Genomic DNA, 23,718 nt, shown 5'->3' with positions numbered 1-23,718 from the left:
ACTGTTTGGCCATAATGACCAAAGCTTGGTCGCAAATGGGTCTTCCAAATGGACAATGACCCCCAGCAAACTTCCAAAGTTGTGACAAAATGGCTTAAGGACAACAAAGTCAAGGTATTGGAGTGGCCATCACAAAGCTCTGACCTCAATCCCATAGAAAATGTGTGGGCAGAACTGCAAAAGCGTGTGCGGGCAAAGAGGCCTACAAACCTGACTCAATTACATAAGCTCTGTCAGGAGGAATGGGCCAATCTATTATGGGAAACTTGTGGAAGGCTCCCCGAAAAGTTTGACCCACGTTTAAAAATTTAAAGGCAATGCTACCAAATACAAATGTTGTGTATGAAAACATCTGACCCACTGTGAATGTGAAATAAATAATTCTCTACTATTATTCTGACATTTCACATTCTTAAAATAAAGTGGTGATCCTAACTGACCTAAAGACAATACATTTTTACTCGTATTAAATGCCAGGAATTGTGGAAAAACTGAGTTTAAATGTAAAGGTGTATGTAAACTTCCCGACTTCAACTGTGCCTGCCTAGTACCTGTGTAGTGTCCTCAGAGGGAGGTAAAAGAAAGGTTGAAAGACGACTGGTCTCAGTCACCATCATGACCAAAACAAACACTTCAATCTTAATTTGCTTCAGAAGCATTCAGCATACCCTCTATCGTGTTTGTGTTTCTGAGCTATTACAGTGTTGTGGATAGAAGGGTAAGAGAATACTGGGTCTAAAAGAAACAGATGGCGCTGACCCATAATTTGCTGGCAGCGAAATCATTTACCACCATAACCCTCACATGTAAGACTCTTCAGAGGACATGGTGTGTACGCACGTGACTCTCTTACCCTCGTTGATCTTGGCCATGTCGACGCTGGCATTGTTAAGCTGTAGGGCGGTCTGAAGTGCTGGGAGGAGCTGTCTGAGCAGTGAGGGGTCCTGGAGCAGAGGGGTATGGACGGGGGACTGCAGGACTGGGGACACGGGCACCGTTGTAGAGGCCGAAGAGGAACCGGGGGTAACCGATGTGGGGTTCAGACCCGAGCCTGAGGAGGACGCCAATGCTGGCTGCTTCTCCGTCTGGGCCGATTCTGTGGAGGGAGGAGAGGAGGAAGGGGAAGGAGTGAGGGAGGCAGCCTTGTCAGATCTGAAATGTGAAAAGCATTTGCACATCCGGTTATGATTCACACATCTGATCACATTTTTTTTTGCAGGTGCAGCGTGGGAAACATTTAACCTGCTGTGACTAGGGGGCAGTATTATTATATGCATATAATTGACAGCTTAGGATAGAAAACACTCTAAAGTTTCCAAAACTCTAAAAACATTGTCTGTGAGTATAACAGAACTGATGTTGCAGGCGAAAGCCTGAGAAAAATCCAATCCGGAAGTGACTCATGTTTTGAAGCTCTGCGTTCTGATGCGTCCCTATCAACCAGATTACTTTTTCTACGTATTCCCCAAGGTGTCTACAGCATTGTGACGTAGTTTCGTGCCTTTATGTTGAAGAATAAGCGTAAGCGGCTACATTGCGCAAGTGGGCACCTGATGGCTCTGAGTGATTCTTGCGTAAAATACAGAGGTAGCCATTTTTCCTCTCGCTCCTACTGAAAAACCAATTGTCCCGGTGGATATATTATCGAATAGATAAAAAACACCTTGAGGATTGATTATAAACAACGTTTGCCATGTTTCTGTCGATATTATGGAGCTAATTTGGAATATTTTTCAGCGTTGTCGTGACCGCAATTTCCGGTCGACTTCTCAGCCAAACGTGAAGAACAAAACGGAGCTATTTCGCCTACAAAAATAATATTTTGGGAAAAAATGATCATTTGCTATCTAACTGGGAGTCTCGTGAGTGAAAACATCCGAAGCTCAAAGGTAAACTATTTCATTTGATTGCTTTTCTGATTTCCGTGACCAAGTTACCTGCTGCTAGCTGGACATAATGCTATGCTAGGCTATCGATAAACTTACACAAATGCTTGTCTTGCTTTGGCTGTAAAGCATATTTTGAAAATCTGAGATGACAGGGTGATTAACAAAAGGCTAAGGCTGTGTTTCAATATATTTCACTTGCGATTTTCATGAATAGGAATATTTTCTAGTAATATTTATGTCTGTTGCGTTATGCTAATTAGTGTCAGATGACAACGATCCCGTTCACGGGATGGGAGTCACAACAAGTTAAATGCAACTTAGCGTCTCACCTACCCTAGAGAGGTTAACGTCCCACCGGGCCAACATCCGGGTGAAACTGCAGAGCGCTAACATTCTAAATACACCATTTGTTATAGTAAACATTCTTGTAAATACATGCATCTTAAATAATTTAAAAGATGAACGTCTTATTAATCTAGCCGCTGTGTCAGATTTCAAAAAGGCTTTACTGCGAAAGCAAACCATGCGATTTTCTGAGGACAGCTCCCCGTACACACAAGTATTACTAGCATTTTCCAACCAAGTATTAATTAGCGTCACAAAAGTCATAACAATAAAATAAATTGCTTACCTTTGAAGATCTTCCTCTGGTGGCAATGCCAAGTGTCCTAACTACACAGTGAATGTTCGCTTTGTTTGATAACATCCATTTTTATAGCCTAACACAAAACATTTGTAAACCGCTTGCGTCGTGATTTCCGTCTCATTCAACTTTAGACGAAGCGTTCATGGTAATTACACACACTAAACATAAGTTTATCCAGTTGTTGGTGTTGGTTTCAATCCTCAATCATCTGGTTGTTACTACCACAACCATACTTGACTGTTCTTTTCCATGGATGTATTGACCGAAACAAACCATTTTGAAGACACCAATCAACGACCTCATTGCGCACCAATGTTAGGACCGGTCTATCATTGATTGATCTAGCTTGGAAGATAGCCAATGATTTTAGGTAAACGGCAATATGTAATGGTTATACGTTTGAAGACCAGCCTTTGTCGTAAACTCGTGTAAAAGAGGTTAATTCGCCATTGCAAATCCTACTTGACGGAGCCACGAGTGTTACGCATAGCAGTACATAGTCAATAGAATTTTCAGCAAGTTTATATATTTAAATTATGGCAAATAAATCAGGAAAAGCTAAAACAAAGTCTAGGTATACAGATTTAAACCAAATTATAGAGGAAATTGAAAGAGAAAGCGAGACCGAGTAAATAGTTACCCTCATTATTTAAAAAAATATATATTTATGTATATAGTTATTTCCTTCAAAATGTATCACTGTACCAATTTGGCCACTTGGGTACATTTGGTTACATTTGTGTGGGACACTTGGGTGACTTCATGCTCAATGTCATGTAGCTCGCTCATTTTTGAAGTTCTGTCTAAACCGTTACTCAGCTATTGTTGCCATCTTTTCTTCATTCAAATCATCCCCAGCATCCTATCGGTATGTTTGGCTGTTCTTGGTCGTTTGAAAGATGATGCAGCAACAATAAAAACTGAAAATGTTTATTTCCTTGTATTTTCTTCTACCAGATCTATTGTGTTATATTCTCCTATACTCAATTCACATTTCCACAAAATTCAGTGTTTCCTTTCAAATGATACCAAGAATATGCATATCCTTGCTTCTGGGCCTGAGCTACAGGCCCAGAAGGGGGGGGGGGGGGGGGGGGGGGGTACCCCAAAGAAGTTAAGAGGCCAAGACAAAAGCTTAGCCTAATAAACAAGTGATACTGGCAAGTGCAGTGCACAATAATGCCTCTGTCTGGGCAACAGACACGTTTATTAAAGACAGGGTCCGCTCCAGTGAAAAATGCCTCAAAAGTGGAATCGCATTTTCAAATGACAACTCAGCAAGTGGGTGTGTCGAGCGAGTGACATTCATATAGTAGGGTCTGAAATGATTAACACTTGATAAAGATGAGCATACAATGTATTTTGTACAGTCATTATTGCTCAATTGGGTAACACTTAATTTGACACCCAGTGTCATAACACATTATGACATGGTCATAACAGCTGACAGAACTTGTCATGCCACATTTACACCTGTTCAGATGTTTTCCACATTTTGTTACTACAGTCTTATTCAAATATTTCTCAATCTACACACAATATTTATTTTTTATTCAGACCCTTTGCTATGAGTCCACCTGTGGTCAAGTCAATTGATTGGACATGATTTGGAAAGGCACACACCTATCTATATAAGGTTGACAGTGCATGTCAGAGCAAAAACCAAGCCATGAGGTCGAAGGATTTGTCCGTAGAGCTCCGAGATGGGAATGTGTCGAGGCACAGATCTGGGGAAAGTTATCAAAACATTTCTGCAGCATTCCCAGCGAAACTGAGCAATCGGGGGAGAAGGGCCTTGGTGAGGGAGGTGACCAAGAACCTGATGGTCACTGACAGAGCTCTAGAGTTCCTCTGCGGAGACAGAAGAACCTTCCAGAAGGACAACCATCTCTGCAGCACTCCACCAAATCAGGTCTTTATGGTAGAGATGCCAGACAGAAGCCACTCCTCAGTTCAAGGCACATGACAGCCCCCTTGGAGTTTGCCAAAAGGCACTTAAAAGGACCATGAGAAACAAGATTCTCTGGTCTGATGAAACCAAGAAATTTGGCCTGAATGCCAAGCATCATATCTGGAGGAAACCTGGAACCATCCCTACGGTGAAGCATGGTGGTGGCAGAATCATGCTATGGGGATGTTTTTTAGCTAAAGGGACTGTGAGACCAGTCAGGATCGAGGCAATGATGAACAGAGAAAAGGGAAGTTTATTTTTTTATAAACCTTTGATTCACTGTTGTGGTCATCCTGTCTGGGTTGGCGCCCCCCCCCCCCCCTTGGGTTGTGCCGTGGCGGAGATCTTTGTGGGCTATACTCAGCCTTGTCTCAGGATGGTAAGTTGGTGGTTGAAGATATCCCTCTAGTGGTGTGGGGGCTGTGCTTTGGCAAAGTGGGTGGGGTTATATCCTTCCTGTTTGGCCCTGTCCGGGGGTGTCCTCGGATGGGGCCACAGTGTCTCCTGACCCCTCCTGTCTCAGCCTCCAGTATTTATGCTGCAGTAGTTTATGTGTCGGGGGGCTGGGGTCAGTTTGTTATATCTGGAGTACTTCTCCTGTCCTATTCGGTGTCCTGTGTGAATCTAAGTGTGCGTTCTCTAATTCTCTCCTTCTCTCTTTCTTTCTCTCTCTCGGAGGACCTGAGCCCTAGGACCATGCCCCAGGACTACCTGACATGATGACTCCTTGCTGTCCCCAGTCCACCTGGCCATGCTGCTGTTCCAGTTTCAACTGACCTGAGCCCTAGGACCATGCCCCAGGACTACCTGACATGATGACTCCTTGCTGTCCCCAGTCTACCTGGCCATGCTGCTGCTCCAGTTTCAACTTCCACCTGACTGTGCTGCTGCTCTAGTTTCAACTGTTCTGCCTTATTATTATTCGACCATGCTGGTCATTTATGAACATTGAACATCTTGACCATGTTCTGTTATAATCTCCACCCGGCACAGCCAGAAGAGGACTGGCCACCCCACATAGCCTGGTTCCTCTCTAGGTTTCTTCCTAGGTATTGGCCTTTCTAGGGAGTTTTTCCTAGCCACCGTGCTTCTCCACCTGCATTGCTTGCTGTTTGGGGTTTTAGGCTGGGTTTCTGTACAGCACTTTGAGATATCAGCTGATGTACGAAGGGCTATATAAATAAATTTGATTTGATTTGATTTGATTTAACTAAGCACTCCAGCTAAGAATTTTTGGGGTATTTACAACGACGGCCTACAGGGGAACAAGTGGGTTAACTGCCTTGTTCAGGGGCAGAAGAAGAGATCAGCTCGGCGATTTGATCCAGCAACCTTTCGGTTACTGGCCCAACGCTCTAACCACTAGACTACCTGCCTCCACAGGTAGCCTAGTATAGAGAGATCCTTGATGAAAACCTGCTCCACAGCTCTCAGGATTTCAGACTGGGTGGAAGGTTCACCAACAGGCACCTGAGTGGCGCAGCGGTCTAAGGCACTGCATCGCAGTGCTAGAGGCGTCACTACAGACCCTGGTTCTATTCCAGGTTGTATCACAACCGGCCGTGATCGGGAGTCCCATAGAGTGGCGCACAATTGGCCCAACGCCGTCTGGGTTTGGCCGGGGTAGGCCATCATTGTAAATCAATGTGTTCTTAATTGACTTGCCTAGTTAAATAAAAAATACATTAAAAAAAAACAGGCAATGACCCTAAGCACTCAGCCAAGACAATGCAGGAGTGGCTCGGAATGTCCTTGAGTGGCCGAGCCAGAGCCCGGACTTAAACCCGGTCGGGTCTGAATACAATTGTAAATGTCTTATTTCATGTTATTTGTAATAAATTAGCAAACATTACTAAAAATCTATTTTTGCTTTCTCACTATGGGGTATTGTGGGTAGATTCATCCAAGTTGGTAGAGTCACAAGCGATGTAGTCACTGAATGCTAGGAATATGGGACCAAATAAACTTTTGACTGCTTTATTTATAATAATCTTCAGGGGTGTCAATTTTGACCCCCACCTAACTTTTGATGTATTTGAGCAAATTGTAAATATACTTTCCATTTTCTTGAGCATACAATATAGCTCAGTATTTTAATTATTTATTTTAGTCATTATTGCTCATCTTTATCAAGGGTGTCAATTTCAGACCCCACTGTACACATTAGTTCTAGCTTGGATAAACATCCTAATGATTCAAACCATCTCAAATCAACAGGCTTTTGAAGTCTGGTTAGAAGCCCCTGCTAGACTGTCCTCCCCATCTGGCTGTACAGCACAGGCACACACTCACCAACATGAGCCACCACCACTCCTGCAGTATCTCTAGTAAGTGACTACACTTTCACTGAGACAATGACAGCCTTAGATTAAAATGATCTGAAAACACCAAGTCACAAATACCAGAGAATTATAAGAGTGGTTTTGAACGTCAACGGTGAAGATGCGACTCTGGGATGCTGGCCTTCTAGGCAGAGTTACAAAGAAAAAGCTATATCTCAGACTGGCCAATAAAAATAAAAGATTAAGATGGGCAAAAGAACACAGACACTGGACAGAGGAGCTGTTGGAGTCACCTCTTCACGGTTGACTTTGAGACTGGGTACTATTTAATGACCCTGCTGGTTGAGTTCTTGTGAGGTGTCTGTTATTCAACTCTAATGTACTTGTCCTCTTGCCCAGTTGTGCACCGGGGCCTCCCACTCCTCTTTCTATTCTGGTTAGGGACAGTTTGTGCTGCTCTGTGAAGGGAGTAGTAAGCGTTGTACAATATCTTCAGTTTCTTGGTAATTTCTCGCATGGAATAGCCTTCATTTCTCAAAACAAGAATAGACTGACAAATTTCAGAAGAAAGGCCTTTGTTTCTGGACACTTTGAGCCTGTAATTGAACCCACAAATGCTGACGCTACAGATACTCAACTAGTCTAAAGAAGGCCAGTTGTAATTGCTTCATTAATCAGCACTACAGTTTTCACCTGTGCTAACAATTGCAAAAGGGTTTTCTAACACAACGTGCCATTGGAACACAGGAGTGACGGTTGCTGATAATGGGCCTGTTTCCAGCTACAATAGTCATTTACAACGTCTACACTGTATTTCTGATGTTATTTTAAAGGACAAAAATGTGATTTTATTTCAAAAACAAGGACATATCTAAGTGACCACAAACTTTTGAACGGTAGGGTAAGTCATAAAATATATTCACCCCTCCCAGTGTTGTAATCAAAACTTACCAGAAAGCATGTAGTCCTTGGCTCAGACAGTGTAATAGTGTGGGCACAATAGCATCTCATTAGTGTGCAAGATCTTGAGAATCAGCTGTACATGTGATGGAAGAATGCACTGTGCATGTAGAGGGTTGCAATTCCATTGAATTGGGGATAGTTTAACCAAAATATGCCACAAGACCTAGAATTGCCTAATGTATATCCCACAAAAAAAGGTTAGCTGTTATAAGGCAACCTTTTTCATGAATTTAAGCTACATTTCAAGGCTTAACTTCCCATGGAAAATGTCTGGAAATTTACCGACCCTTTGAAACCCTAGATGTAGTTACAGTATGGAATTCACAACTAAATGTTTGCCAGCAAGATAACTTAATAGTTAAGATAACTGTCTAAAATGTTGTAAATGCTCTGCAGTTGTGCATTTGGATTGATCATTTAGTAGCTAATTGGCTATCTAGCTAAGGCAGTTAGCTTCTACCAAAATCAAGTGTTGCGGCAAGGTAGCCTAGTGGTTAGAGCGTTGGACTAGTAGCCGGAAGGTTGCAAGTTCAAACCCCCGAGCTGACAAGGTACAAATCTGTCGTTCTGCCCCTGAACCCACTGTTCCTAGTCCATCATTGAAAATAAGAATTTGTTCTTAACTGACTTGCCTGGTTAAATAAAGGTAAAATAAATAAATAAATAAATAGAACCCCCTCCTGGATCAAGAGCCTTGCAGTCTAATATGTTTTGGGCATGCAGCAAACTGAGTAGCATTTTAGAGTTACTTGTATGAACTGGGATGTCTGTCGTTAAATAGTTTAGATCAGAGACCGTATAAAATATTTGCAATGCGCTCGTTACCATTTAGTTAGAATTCTCTATGGGATTTTACATGTACTTGTTAGCATTGCTAACCTTCGGATTACAGAGGCTGTGGGGTTCGAAAATAGCTCCCCTTGTGCTTAATGCAGGTATTACCGAATATCCCAGTATGGCACAAGGTCAGTATGAAGGCATGACACCGGCCAAGCCTACTTTTGTACCTCAATGGGAGACCTTGTATAAAAAATACATTTTTTAAAGACTTACTAGCAGCAGTAAAGCCAGTGGCTGATGTAGCCTGCTGCATGGCCTCCCGTCTGTAGTCCCGGTCTTTGGGGAAACTGTTGACCGGCGTCAACTTAGTGGAGGACTCCTTCTGCCTCTGCTCTCTGGGAAACAAACAAACAGTCAAGTTAGAGCTCAAGATTGCATCTCAAATGGCACCATCCATCCATCACTACTTTTGACCAGGGCCCTAAGGTAAGTAAAACACATTGTCACTCAAAGATGAAGATCTGCGTTAAGGTAGAGCCCTATATAATATGTTTGAATTTTTTTGCCCGATTCAGTTTAATCTGTATGGAAAAGCCAACTAAAATTTACTCCTGAGGTGCTGACCTGTTGCACCCTCTACAACCACTATTATTATAATTATTTGACCCTGCGGATCATCTATGAACGTTTGAACATTTTGGCCATATACTGTTATAATCTCAACCCAGCACAGCCAGAAGAGGACCAGCTACCCCTCAGAGCATGGCTTCTTCCTAGGTTCATGCCTTTCTAGGGAGTTTTTCCCTAGCCACTGTGCTTCTCCATCTGCAATGCTTGCTGTTTGGGGTTTTAGGCTGGGTTTCTATATAGCACTTTGTGACATCGGCTGATGTAAAAAGGGCTTTATAAATACATTTGATTGAGTTTAGTTTCTCCCCAAATTCCAAAATGGCCACAGGATTGATGCAAATAATGATATCATTCTGTCAGGAAGGCTACTTTGTAGTTAGTCTCACGTTGCCATACCTCAAATCACGTCGTTGTCACGCCTCACTTTGAGGTCTAGAGAATTTTGTATTGCAAAACCGTTTTGAATGGTCGACTGGGATTTTGATTGGATGTTACATTTCAAGAACCCTCCACCCACACGCCCATAGAACGGGTGCTGTGTGTTATATGAGTCACTTTTTTCCGTCCGGGTAGTTGTTGCCTATGCTAGTTTAAGTGTGGCCGATAGTCTGCTATTTATAGAAATTGAAAGTGGATTATGCTGATGACAAACACTTTTTTCCCCTAGTCTCGATTCGTCCACGTGGCCACTGGCTGTGCTACCACCAAAAACATTAAGATTGGGTCCTTGGTCAAACAGCAGAGGCAAGTAAATAAATGGTTTTCTTTATTAAACAATCTATTATTAGCTAGCTGGCTGGCTACAAGTAGGTGACTTTGAAGGCTAACAACTGAGCTGCTAGCTAGCCAACTTTCCAGCTAAGGGAATTAAATGTAATCACCCAACATCCTATTAGCTAGCTATTCTGATGCAATCATTGTAAATTAAAAATAGTCACCAAAAGCATAAATAACAGCCATGAAAGAGAGTGAAATTGCTGCTGTCATTGAAGGGAGAGTGTAGGCTAATAACCTATGCAGCAGATTGTGCAGATCTAGTGCCCATGCACTATTGGCTGCCTAGGCTAGCTATTGGTTAGGGCAGGTCATTTTGTGGGCGGACATTGGAGAATCTTTTCATAGTTCCAGTCCCTAGATGGGAAAACTGAGGAGAGAGCGATAAATGGCAACATAATATTCAGTTCTGTCTAATTTGAGTATTATGAACACGATTTCTGTGATGTTTTCTGTCTTCAGACATGGAAAGCTGTCAAAGCCTGTTTGCAGATGGAGAGGTCCCAATGAATGCCCCAACAGACTAAGGGCATATCCTATATGCCATGGGTTACATGTGCAGGCCTACCTATGTTAGCAAATGTTGTATACAAAAATAGTTATAATCGACAACAATTGGAGCAGACCAATCATGCTGGAGGTCTGCTGGATGTGCAAGCTTCTGTTTCAGACAAGCAATAACACACCCGATTCAACCTTATGAGTTGAGTCAAGTGCGCTATTGCTGGGCTGGAATTGAAGTCTGCTCACCCTGTAGATCAGGGATCAGTGGAGCAGGGTTGGCCACCACTGGTCTGGAGTTTTTGTTCACCTGACCGAGAACGCCCCCATTCTCACCGACAGGGCTGTAGTGGAGCAGGTTGAGAGCTTCAAGTTCCTTGGTGTCCACATCAACACACTAGAATGATCCAAACACACAAAAACAGTCGTGCAGAGGGCACGACAAAGCCTATTCCCCCTCAGGAAACGAAAAAGATTTGGCATGGGTCCTGAGATCCTCAAAAGGTTCTACAGCTGCAACATCGAGAGCATCCTGCCTGGTACGGCATTTGCTCAGCCTCCAACTGCAAGGCACTAGAGGATAGTGCGTATGGCCCAGTACATTACTGGGGCAAAGCTGCCTGCCATCCAGGACCTCTACACCAGGCGGTGTCAAAGGAAGGCCCTAAAACTTGTCAAAAATCCCAGCCACCCTGGTCATAGGCTGTTCTCTCTACTACCGCATGGCAAGCGGTACCGGAGTACCAAGTCTAGGACAAAAAAAAAAAAAACGTATTTTATCCATCTATTATACAGGTAATCAAAACGGCTACCCGGAGTGTTTGCATTGTGTTAAACCATTATTACAAATGAACTAGTGTCAATGTTGATGAATCACATCACAATCAAGGGGGGGTGGTGTTCTGTCTAATGTGTCTGTTGTATTCCCAAATGAACATGTCCTTTTTGTGTAGTTGTAGAACTCCAATCTGTTTTATTTGATTGTCACCCTCAGTATATTAGCTATGTGAATCCATTTGCAGCTTATCATAAGGGATGCATCGCCAATGCAGTCATAAGCCTACAGTATGATGGCATTACTGGCCTTCTGGGCATCTCATCTGAAGCAGAGAATAGCTAAACTCATACACGGTTTACATGTCGAGTTATATGTGCAGTTTAAAATGATACCAGTAGACAATGTTTAGTATGAGGCAAACCATATACCAGGTTTTGTACATGCCTTGTAAGTGCGGACATAAAATTGTTTAGTGGAAATCAAACTCTTGTCATGCAAGTACAGTATGGAAATAAGGAGACAATTAGGCTTCCTGGAGATTAGCATTAGAGGTAAAATGTATTTGATTAATTTTTGCACGGTTGCTCCTAAGGCACTAATCTGGTGAGCGCCTTTGGAGCTCCGCCAAAGCAAGGCATTTAATTGGTTTGACGTGTTGCGAGGCGTCACTGATCAAATAAAATAAAATGTTATTGGTCACATACACGTGTTCAGCAGCTGTTATTGCGGGTGTAGCGAAATTATTGTTCCTAGCTCCAACAGTGGAGTAATATCTAACAATTTCACAACATATACCCAATACACACAAATCTAAGTAAAGGAGAAAATATAAATACATGGACAAGCAATGTCAGGGCGGCATATACTAACAGTAGAATAGAATACAGTATATACAAGTTGAGAAATAGAAAATATGTAAACATTATTAGTGGCCAATAAGTAATTTCAAGTCTATGTATATAGGCAGCAGCCTCTAATGTGCTAGTGATTAACAGTCTGATGGCCTTGAGATTGAAAAACAGCTTCTGTCTCTCGGTCCCAGCTTTGATGCACCTGTACTGACCTCGCCTTCTGGATGATAGCGGGGTGAACAGGCAGTGGCTCGGGTGGTTGTCCTTGATCTTTTCGGCCTTCCTGTGACATCAGGTGATGTAGGTGTCCTGGAGGGCAGGTAGTTTGCCCCCGGTGATGCGTTGGGCAGACCACACCACCCTCTGGAGAGCCCTGCAGTTGCGGGCGGTGCAGTTGCCATACCAGGCGGTGATACAGCCCGACAGGATGCTCTCAATTGTGCCTCTGTAAAAGTTTGTTAGGGTTTTAGGTACCAAGCCAAATTTCTTCAACCTCCTGAGGTTAAAGAGGCACTGTTGCACCTTCTTCACCAGACTGTGTGGGTGGACCATTTCAGTTTGTCAGTGATGTGTACGCCAAAGAACTTGAAGCATTCCACCTTCTCCACTGCGGCCCCGTAAATGTGGATAGGTGGGGTGCTCCCTCTGCTGTTTCCCGAAGTCCACAATTATCTTGTTTTGTTGACATTGAGTGAGGATATTTCCCTGGCACCACACTCCGAGACCTCACCTCCTCCCTGTAGGCCGTCTCGTCATTGTTGGTAATAAGCCTACTACTGTTGTGTCGTCTGCAAACTTGATTGAGTTGGAGGCGTGCGTGGCCACGCATTCATGGGTGAACAGGGAATACAAGAGGGGGCTGCGCATGCACCAGGTTTCCAAACTCTCTTTAGAGGATTACTGCCATGGAACTTCCCCATGCTTCCTGTTTTAGGGAAGCCTGGTTCACGAGAAGGCTACTTTGTAGTTCAAATTTAACTGGAAAAGGTTTTCTGGAAAGCCTTTTCATTTCTACCAGAACTTTTGTAATTATTAGCATCATCGCTAACGGCTACACAAAATTAAGAAAGGGAAAGGTGGATATCTAGTCAGTGGTACAACAATGCATTCAAATGAAACGTGTCTTCCGCATTTAACCCAACCCCCCTGAATCAGAGAGGTGCGGGGGGCTGCCTTAATCATACCTGCACCACACGCCGTTTCAGAAAGTTCCAGAAATATATGAAAAACTGATGCATTTTGTTAATGTCTTATGATTAACTTAATGAATGCATTTTCTAATAATGTCAACAAATGAAGTTGATTTCATACTAAGTTCAATACATTTTTGAATATTGTTGAATGTCAGTTTTAAGTGTCTGTATTCCAAGATTCTGTCCACGTTCTCCGAAATGTGGATTTTTTAAGGCCCTGCAAATGGAATGGTAACTTACAAACAATATGGCTTATGTTACATTTCATGCAATAACAAATCAGGACCAGGGTAGAGCAAAGCAAAGCCATCTTATTCTCAGTTTTTTGGTAAGCAGTGTTTATGAATTCAGACATCAGTTTCACAGCTCATCAAGGACTTAATAAGAGACAAGCATTTTAAAAATGAATAGAAAACCAGGCCAGCCAGCACAGTTCAGCTCAACTAGGCTCAGTAGTGTGAAATCGGTATTATGTTAATGAAAATGGCGTAATGCGTACCTCTCCAGCCACTCTTTGGGTTTCTCCCACTGTGAGACCTCGGTCCTGCAGTTGTAGTAGTACTTCTTCCCAGAGGAACTGATGTGCTCTGACCAGTCATCTTTATCTTCATATGGCTGAGGAAGAGGACATTTATGTAAGGGAGAAAGGAAAAAAAGGTGAGTGAGGGAGAGGGCAGCATTTTACGTTGAGGACCTCCCGAGACAGGAATACCACGGGAGGCCAACATCTGCCGAGAGACTGGTCTCACAACGGCGGACCTACCAGGTGACATGAACCACAGAAAGTTATTTCAAGCCATCATTCTGTGCATTGTGCCACCACAAGCAAGCAAGCAGACTGAGGGCATCAACAATGTCTTCAGAAAGTATTCATACACCTTCACTTATTCAACTTTGTTGTGTTACAGCGGGAATTCAAAATGGATAACATTTATTTCTCACCCATCTACACACAATACACCATGACAAAGACAAAACATGTTTTTAGAAGTTAAAGTAAATTTATTGAAATACAGTAATATCTGATTTACATAAGTATTCACACCAGAGTCAAGAAATGTTAATCACATATGGCAGCAATTACAACTGAGTCTTTCTGGGTAAGCCTAAGAGCTTGGCACACCTGGATTGTACCATATTTACACATGAATTAAAACAATTCTTCAAGCTCTATCAAGTTGGTTGTCGCTAGACAGCCATTTAACTCTTGCCATAGATGCCACCCAGGAACATTCAGCAGTCTTGGTAAGCAGTGAATATTTGGCCTTTGGTTTAGGTTATTGTCCTGCTGAAAGGTGAATTTGTCTCCCAGTGTTTGTTGGAAAGCAGACAACCAGATTTTCCTCTAGTATTTTGCCTGTGCTTAGCTCTATTCTGTTTCTTGATATCCCCAAAATATGGAGTGTGGTACTCAGGCATGTTTTGGATTATTTATATTATGTACAGGCTTCCTTCTTTTCACTCTCATTTAGGTTAGTATTGTGGAGTAACTTGTATTGTCCTCAGCACAAGGTGCAACTGTGCAATGATCATGCTGTTTAATAAGATTCTTGATATGGCACGCCCGTCAGGTGGACAGATTATTTTTTGCAAATAATAAATAATGATTTACAGGGGTGTAAACAGATCTGTGCACAAATTGAGCGAAATACTATTTTTGTGCATTATATATACTCCCTCATACTGAAAAGATGTGTGTATAATATACAGTGCCTTGCGAAAGTATTCGGCCCCCTTGATCTTTGCGACCTTTTGCCACATTTCAGGCTTCAAACATAAAGATATAAAACTGTATTTTTTTGTGAAGAATCAACAAGTGGGATACAATCATGAACTACATTTATTGGATATTTCAAACTTTTTTAACAAATCAAAAACAAAAATTGGGCTTGCAAAATTATTCAGCCCCTTAAGTTAATACTTTGTAGCGCCACCTTTTGCTGCGATTACAGCTGTAAGTCGCTTGGGGTATGTCTTTATCAGTTTTGCACATCGAGAGACTGAAATTTTTTCCCATTCCTCCTTGCAAAACAGCTCGAGCTCAGTGAGGTTGGATGGAGAGCATTTGTGAACAGCAGTTTTCAGTTCTTTCCACAGATTCTCGATTGGATTCAGGTCTGGACTTTGACTTGGCCATTCTAACACCTGGATATGTTTATTTTTTAACCATTCCATTGTAGATTTTGCTTTATGTTTTGGATCATTGTCTTGTTGGAAGACAAATCTCCGTCCCAGTCTCAGGTCTTTTGCAGACTCCATCAGGTTTTGTTCCAGAATGGACCTGTATTTGGCTCCATCCATCTTCCCATCAATTTTAACCATCTTCCCTGTCCCTGCTGAAGAAAAGCAGGCCCAAACCATGAAGCTGCCACCACCATGTTTGACAGTGGGGACTGTGTTCAGGGTGATGAGCTGTGTTGCTTTTACGCCAAACATAATGTTTTGCATTGTTGCCAAAAGGTTCAATTTTGGTTTCATCTGACCAGAGCACCTTCTTCCACATGTTTGGTTTGTCTCCCAGGTGGCTTGTGGCAAACTTTAAACAACACTTTCTATGGATATCTTTAAGAAATGGCTTTCTTCTTGCCACTCTTCCATAAAGGCCAGATTTGTGCAATATACGACTGATTGTTGTCCTATGGACAGAGTCTCCCACCTCAGCTGTAGATCTCTGCAGTTCATCCAGAGTGATCATGGGCCTCTTGGCTGCATCTCTGATCAGTCTTCTCCTTGTATGAGCTGAAAGTTTAGAGGGACGGCCAGGTCTTGGTAGATTTGCAGTGGTCTGATACTCCTTCCATTTCAATATTATCGCTTGCACAGTGCTCCTTGGGATGTTTAAAGCTTGGGAAATCTTTTTGTATCCAAATCCGGCTTTAAACTTCTTCACAACAGTATCTCGGACCTGCCTGGTGTGTTCCTTGTTCTTCATGATGCTCTCTGCGCTTTTAACGGACCTCTGAGACTATCACAGTGCAGGTGCATTTATACGGAGACTTGATTACACACAGGTGGATTGTATTTATCATCATTAGTCATTTAGGTCAACATTGGATCATTCAGAGATCCTCACTGAACTTCTGGAGAGAGTTTGCTGCACTGAAAGTAAAGGGGCTAAATAATTTTGCGCGCCCAATTTTTCAGATTTTGATTTGTTAAAAAAGTTTGAAATATCCAATAAATGTCGTTCCACTTCATGATTGTGTCCCACTTGTTGATTCTTCAAACAAATACAGTTTTATATCTTTATGTTTGAAGCCTGAAATGTGGAAGAAGGTCGCAAAGTTCAAGGGGGCCGAATACTTTCGCAAGGCACTGTATGTATACACACACACACACACACACACACAGTATATCACAAAAGTGAGTACACCACTCACATTTCTGTAAATATTTGAGTATATCTTTTCAGTATGAGGGAGTGTGGTTAACAGAGATTCTGGGATCATCAGTAGGTGGGGGAAATTAACTATATTCTGGTAATCAGAACAATTGAACATATGCAGTGGTACTTAATGAATATGATGTCAGTTCGGTTGTCATCTGAGACATTCTAATCAATGATAAGATGACAAACTCTACAGTGGAAAGTCTACACAGAGTTATCGGATTCACATGGAATTGTTGTTCAATTTAAAATGTTTGAATATGAAATTATTTGTGACGGGATGAAATGTGATATTAGCTTCTAAAATGTGAGATGTGGGTTTTCATAAGTTAGGGCTGCTCAAATCAGGGGCCCGCCCTGTGAAGGGACATGGGCTATAAAACTTTTCAAACACGCCCTCCTCTCCCTTCCTATATAAAGCCTTGACGACAACAGAAATTCCTGTTCCGAGGATGTGAGGACGACGGTCCGATGTCAGAATGGTTCAGATAATAACTACAGAACGAAGCCAACATCAGCATGAGCTTTGGTTGCGAATGGTATGAACTTTGAACTCTTATTCACGACAGAAGTGATATCTCCTAGCCGCTGAGTTAGCGACCGCAGCTGCAAACGCAGGTTAGGAAGGAACAGACAGAGTATCCCATCTACCACACAACAACATTACCACAACGTATCCAATTGACCACCAGAGACATTCTTCAAAGGACAAAGGACTCGGTTTGGCAACACGGTCTTCCATCTACGACCAACCTACTGAAGCGTAGCTCAGAGTAAATATGTATTGCATTTTCCTTTTCCAAATGGGCGGTAATTTAGAATGCATAAGATACTGTAATTACGATAGGAACAAAGTCGAAGCTGTGCTGTCTTCCCGCTCTTTCACTCAACCCAGCCCCTTTTCCTTTGTGTAACAAGCGGCCATATCTGTTCCGCCCGCTAGGGATGTTTTCCGTTACGAAGTAATTTGTTATGATTTAATTATGTGATGATTAATTATGTGCATGTGTGATTAGTTAGGTATTTATTAAATAAATTAAACCCAATTTTGTATTGCTGTTTCAAATTGTTAGCCAGGGTTCTTGCAGAAATTTACAACTTTCAGATGAGACTGAAGTAAGATGACGATTAATGTTGACTGCTATTGAGGTAAAATATTACTAGGTCTTTAAGAGTTTATTCGGAAGATAACAGCTCTATAAATATTATTTTGTGGTGCCCGACTCTAGTTAATTACATTTACATGATAATTAATATCACCTGATTGAGCTTAGAGAAATTATTTTATAGAATAGCATGTCATATCACTTAATCCGGCATAGCCAAAGAAAGACAAGATATACTTGTGATATATTCAAGTCATGTCAAATATTTAAAGGGCAATATAAATGTTCTGGATTTTTTCCCTCATTTTGTCTGTCATAGTTGAAGTTTACCTATGATGAAAATTACAGGCCTCATCTTTTTAAGTGGAAGAACTTGCACAATTGGTGGCAGACTAAATACTTTTTTTCCCCACTGTATGTGTGTGTATAAACATTTCTCTTTTTTTTGTGCATATGGTGTTGTGTTTAGGCCGTGACAAAGTCTCAATGGAAACCATTTTAAATTCAGAGTAACAAAATGTGGGAAAAGTCTGAATACTTTATGAAGGCCCTGTAGAGGGAGAAAGAGAGAGAAAGAGAGAGAAAGAGAGAGAAAGAGAGAGAGAAAGAGAGAGAGAGAAAGAGAGAAAGAGAGAAAGAGAGAAAGAGAGAGAGAGACAGAGAGAGAGAGAGACAGAGAGAGAGAGAGACAGAGAGAGACAGAGAGAGAGACAGAGAGAGAGAGAGACAGAGAGAGAGAGAGACAGAGAGAGAGACAGAGACAGAGAGAGAGACAGAGAGAGAGACAGAGAGAGAGACAGAGAGAGAGACAGAGAGAGAGACAGAGAGAGAGACAGAGACAGAGACAGAGACAGAGAGAGAGACAGAGAGAGACAGAGAGAGAGACAGAGAGAGAGACAGAGAGAGAGACAGACAGAGAGAGAGACAGACAGAGAGAGAGACAGACAGAGAGAGAGACAGACAGAGAGAGAGACAGACAGAGAGAGAGACAGACAGAGAGAGAGACAGACAGAGAGAGAGACAGACAGAGAGAGAGACAGACAGAGAGAGAGACAGACAGAGAGAGAGACAGACAGAGAGAGAGACAGACAGAGAGACAGAGAGAGAGACAGAGAGACAGAGAGGAGAGACAGAGAGACAGAGAGACAGAGAGACAGAGAGACAGAGAGACAGAGAGACAGAGAGACAGAGAGACAGAGAGACAGAGAGACAGAGAGACAGAGAGACAGAGAGACAGAGAGACAGAGAGACAGAGAGAGAGAGAGAGAGAGAGAGAGAGAGAGAGAGAGACAGAGACAGAGAGACAGAGAGACAGAGAGACAGAGAGACAGAGAGACAGAGAGACAGAGAGACAGAGAGACAGAGAGACAGAGACATTTGGCATGAAGACATTCGGGAAAGGAAAGAGCATGAGAAGGGACAATTAAGTAAGGATAGGAGAAAATACAACGCTGCATTTTATCCCACCAAGAGTTGAGGCAAAAAATATATACCGCAGCAAGAGAGGGATTAGATCTGATGCAAGAGCTTGCAATGTGAGATGTAAAAGATGTGTGGGTCTATCTGGGCATGAAGGTTTGGCTCCGATACCAGGGCTGGTTGGGAGATGAGACGGAGGGACAGATGCTGGCTAACCCAACTGACAACTAGGAAGGCTTCAAGATTTCAAAATATTGCTGTTTTTGTGATTGTTGAGGTGGATGCTTCCATGTACAAAACCCAAGACAAATTCCTAGCAACATTGGTAGCATTGCAATAATGTTTCCTGATTCGGAAAACCACCTGCCCAGGGACTACAGATACAAATGTGTTGTATTAACAGGCCTGTTGAGTAATGGTGTGCATGGTACCAGTCAGCTAAATATAATAAAAGTTAAATAAAATACATTTTGCTGATCTTTACTTTTGACAAGTGACAAACACTTGAATTATGTTCAATGTCATCCAATAATTAGGGACTAGGGTCTATGGACAACAATAAAGAAAGGCAAGGCCGTGTTCAGGCTCCGTTCTTTGGGAAACCAATGTTCATGAACTCATCCAAGACAGCAGCTTCACAGCTCATTACTGACTGAAGAGGCCAGCCACTTGACACACACACTTAACATCTTTTAAATGAAAACGAAAGTAGGAGAGGAATTAGCCTAGCAGCTGATAGAAGCATAAGACTGTTTCCCCCTGTAGGTTTTCACTTGATATCGGTGTTACCTTGGTCCTGCTTGCTATCAAAGACCTACTTTTTGAGAAGACAAAAGGACAATTTATCTATCCGTTCGACAATCATTCTGGACCTCTGAAAGAGTATTTTCTCGTTTACCAAGGCAAATGTACTGTGACAATGTACCCGACACGTATGAATGGAAAACTGAAGCCTGCCCTTATTTTATTTGTTTACAATTTAAATCAATCAAATACAAGACTTTAAAATAATTGTCTGACGAGGTCATTTTTATCAAGATCGGGGGAAAAATATCCCTGGACTGTCCATATTTGAAATGTGTTACGAAATCAAGTCAATTGTTAGATTTAAATAATCTATATTTATTTATCAAATGAAAATGTAGGCTAACAAAGTTATCAAATGGCATATAAACTATATATAAAGAAATGTTCCTTTTTCAGGACCCTGTCTTTCAAAGATAATTCGTAAAAGTCCAGATAACTTCACAGATCACCATTGTAAAGGCTTTAAACATCATACTAGGACTTCTAGTAGGCCTGTTGTAAGGCAGGTCCTCATGGGCAACCGCGTCGCCTATGGGCACAAACCAATTGTCGCTGGACCAGGCATGACTGGCAAAAAGTGCTCTTCACTGACGAGTCACGGTTTTGCCTCACCAGGGGTGATGGTCAGATTCACATTTATCGTCAAAGGAATGAGTGTTACACCGAGGCCTGTACTCTGGATCGGGATCGATTTGGAGGGTCCATCATGGTCTGGGGCGGTGTGTCACAGCATCATCGGACTGAGATTTGCAGGCAATCTCAACGCTTTGCATTACATGGAAGACATCCTCCTCCTTCATGTGGTACCCTTCGTGCAGGCTCATCCTGACATGACCCTCCAGCATGACAATGCCACCAGCCTACTGCTCGTTCTGTGAGTGATTTCCTGCAAGGCAGGTATGTCAGTGGTCTGCCGTGGCCAGCGAAGAGCCCGGATCTCAATCCCATTGAGCACATCTAGGACCTGTTGGATCGGAGGGTGAGGGCTAGGGCCATTCCACCCAGAAATGTCCGGGAACTTGAAGGGACCTTGGTGGAAGAGTGGGGTAACATCTCACAGCAAGAACTGGAAAATCTGGTGCAGTCCATGAGGAGGAGATGCACTGCAGTACTTAACGCAGCTGGTGGCCACACCAGACCCCAACTTACTTTTGATTTTGACCCCTTTGTTCAGGGACACATTATTCCATTTGTTAGTCACATGTCGGTGGAACTTGTTCAGTTTGTCTCAGTTGTTGAATCTTATGTTTATACAAATATTTACTCATGTTAAGTTTGCTGAACATAAAACGCAGTTGACAGAGAGAGGAAGTTTCTTTTTTTTCTGAGTTTATAATATTTTGCCATTTAAAGATGGAATCTGCATTAAGGGAAATGGCGCAACCATCCGCCCCAGTACTTTTATTTATTGTCCTTGTTTTGTGGACAAAACGGAGGCGAGGTGCTTAGATCAAGTTGTTGAAATATCCCCAAAAGACGTGGCAGTTACAACATTAAGGTGAAATGTTTTAACGAAATATATAAGCCAACTATATTGTTGTACCCTAATAAGTATGTTTACATTGAAGCAGCTTTATGGTTTCTGATGCACCTGATCAATATTTCAATGGGGGTGGTAGTGGAGAACATAGACGCGCAGCTGTCTGTATCAAACTCGCTTGACACAGTAACAAGAGATCAACTGATCAGGGCATGGTTTCCTAAAAGTATTTTATGACCATGTTCATCGTTAGAACCTTCTTAAGGGCATCGTTATCGCTGAGCTGTTTCCCAAAACCACCGTTACTAAAGTTGCACTTGAAAACGCTCGTTATTTACCGACTGCCTCAGACCACTCGTAGCAGGTAAGTGCTTCGTTAGATGCTTTTTTTTGCCATCTTGTGCTACTATTGAAAGATCTCTGCTAAAACCATGATGTTTATCTGTCTGACTACCAATAACTTCAGAACGAAGTAGACTACAAATACAGAGTCGTTGCAATTGTTACGAATAAGCAAAGGATAAAAAGATGCTTCAAATTAACACAGATGACTGCATTAAAAGATTGGAAAATGTAGGCCCATGTAGCCTATCATATTTAAATCAATTGAGTTCCATTTTGTCAATTGAGTTCCTCAATATATTTGATTTGTAACAACGTGCGCAATAACGTGCCCAATCTGTGTTTCAGTGCATTATTATTGGGTAAACCTAATAAGCCCTACTTTTCTTTCGATCCCATCACTGACACGTGGTGGTCTAACGACGTACTTAGCAAAAGTTCTCCGCGTGGTGTTTTTGGGAAACGCACGTTACATCTTCGGCCATCGTAGGAACAATTATTAAAACATTTAATTATTTATTTCTGGAAGAAGAAAAAAAATACAGTATGACAAAATGTAAGAAAAACTTACATTCCAGAAGGGCACCAGAACATCCAATTGTAGTGAACGATGCATTGTTAAAAAATACTCGTAAGCCTAAGTTCCATCGCTATATGGAAACCGGACCCTGGTGGTTTTTTCTTGTGCGTTTTTGGTTGCAAGCAAGATTGCTTTAACAAGCAGGTTCATGTAATCTCCAATTACTAGAATTATGGAATTCAGCAGTAATGGGTAAGACTAAAATCTGCCTGTTGGTTGCGATGAACCCTCAATGTTTGTGCCTGGCGGGGGTGGGGGTGGGGTGTCAAGGGATGTAAGTACGTAAGCGGAAGTCGAAGTTCACATACACGTTAGCCAAATACATCTCAACTCAGTTTTTCACAATTCCTGACATTTATTCCAAGTAAAAATTCCCTGTCTTGGGTCAGTTAGGATCACCACTTTATTTTAAGAACTTGAAATGTCAGAATAATAGTAGAGAATTATTTATTTCAGCTTTTATTTCTTTCATCACATTCCCAGTTGGTCAGAAGTTTACATACTCAATTAGTATTTGGTAGTATTGGCTTTAAATTGTTTAACTTGGGTCAAATGCTTGTGGAAGGCTAACCAAAACTTCCCACAATAAATTGGATGAATTTTGTCCCATTCCTCCTGACAGAGCTGGTGTAACCGAGTCAGGTTTGTAGGCCTCCTTGCTTCCACACGCTTTTTAAGTTCTGCCTACAGATTTGCTATAGGATTGAGGTCAGGGCATTGTGATGGCCACTCCAATACCTTGACTGTGTTGTCCTTAAGCCATTTTCCAAGCTGTTTAAAAGGCACAGTTAACTTAGTGTAGACTTCTAACCCACTGGATATGTGATAACGAATTATAACTAATCTGCCTGTAAACAATTGTTGGAAAAATTACTTGTCATGCACAAAGTAGAAGTCCTAACAGGCTTACCAAAACTATAGTTTGTTACCTTCTTATGGCTGCAGGGGCAGTATTGAGTAGCTTGGATGAAAGGTGCCCAGAGTAAACGGCCTGCTCCTCGGTCCCAGTTGCTAATATATGCATATTATTAATAATATTGGATAGAAAACCTCTGAAGTTTCTAAAACGGTTTGAATGATGTCTGTGAGTATAACAGAACTCATATGGCAGGCAAACTGGAGAAAAAAATCTAAACAGGAAGTGGGAAATTTGAGGTTTGCAGTTTTTCAAGTCATTGCCTATCGAATATACAGTGTCTATGGGGTTATATTGGACTTCCTAAGACTTCCACTAGATGTCAACAGTCGTTAGAACCTTGTTTCAGGCTTCTACTGTGAAGGGGGAGAGAATGAGAGCTGTTTGAGTCATGTGTCTGGCAGAATGCCATGAGCTAAATCATGCGCGTGGCCGTGAGAGG

The 23,718-nt window shown here is 42.0% G+C and overlaps 1 protein-coding gene across 2 annotated transcripts in view; it reads right to left on the bottom strand.

Moving 5' to 3' along the window:
* LOC109899554 (WW domain-containing adapter protein with coiled-coil-like) overlaps positions 1–23,718 on the bottom strand; it is a 68,596-nt gene that overhangs the window by 28,702 nt on the left and 16,176 nt on the right. For both annotated transcript variants that reach the window (XM_020494892.2, XM_020494891.2), the window contains exons 5-7: positions 13,738–13,853; positions 8,785–8,906; positions 854–1,096 (exon numbers count right to left, since the gene is read on the bottom strand). In XM_020494892.2, coding sequence (XP_020350481.1) covers positions 854–1,096; positions 8,785–8,906; positions 13,738–13,853 — 481 coding nt within the window. The remainder of the gene's footprint in view (positions 1–853; positions 1,097–8,784; positions 8,907–13,737; positions 13,854–23,718) is intronic.

This window comes from Oncorhynchus kisutch, linkage group LG11 (assembly GCF_002021735.2).
Source record: "Oncorhynchus kisutch isolate 150728-3 linkage group LG11, Okis_V2, whole genome shotgun sequence".
NCBI classification, from domain to species: domain Eukaryota; kingdom Metazoa; phylum Chordata; class Actinopteri; order Salmoniformes; family Salmonidae; genus Oncorhynchus; species Oncorhynchus kisutch.
The sequence above is the reverse complement of the archived record's forward strand: the minus strand, read 5'-3'. Positions and strand labels throughout refer to the sequence as shown.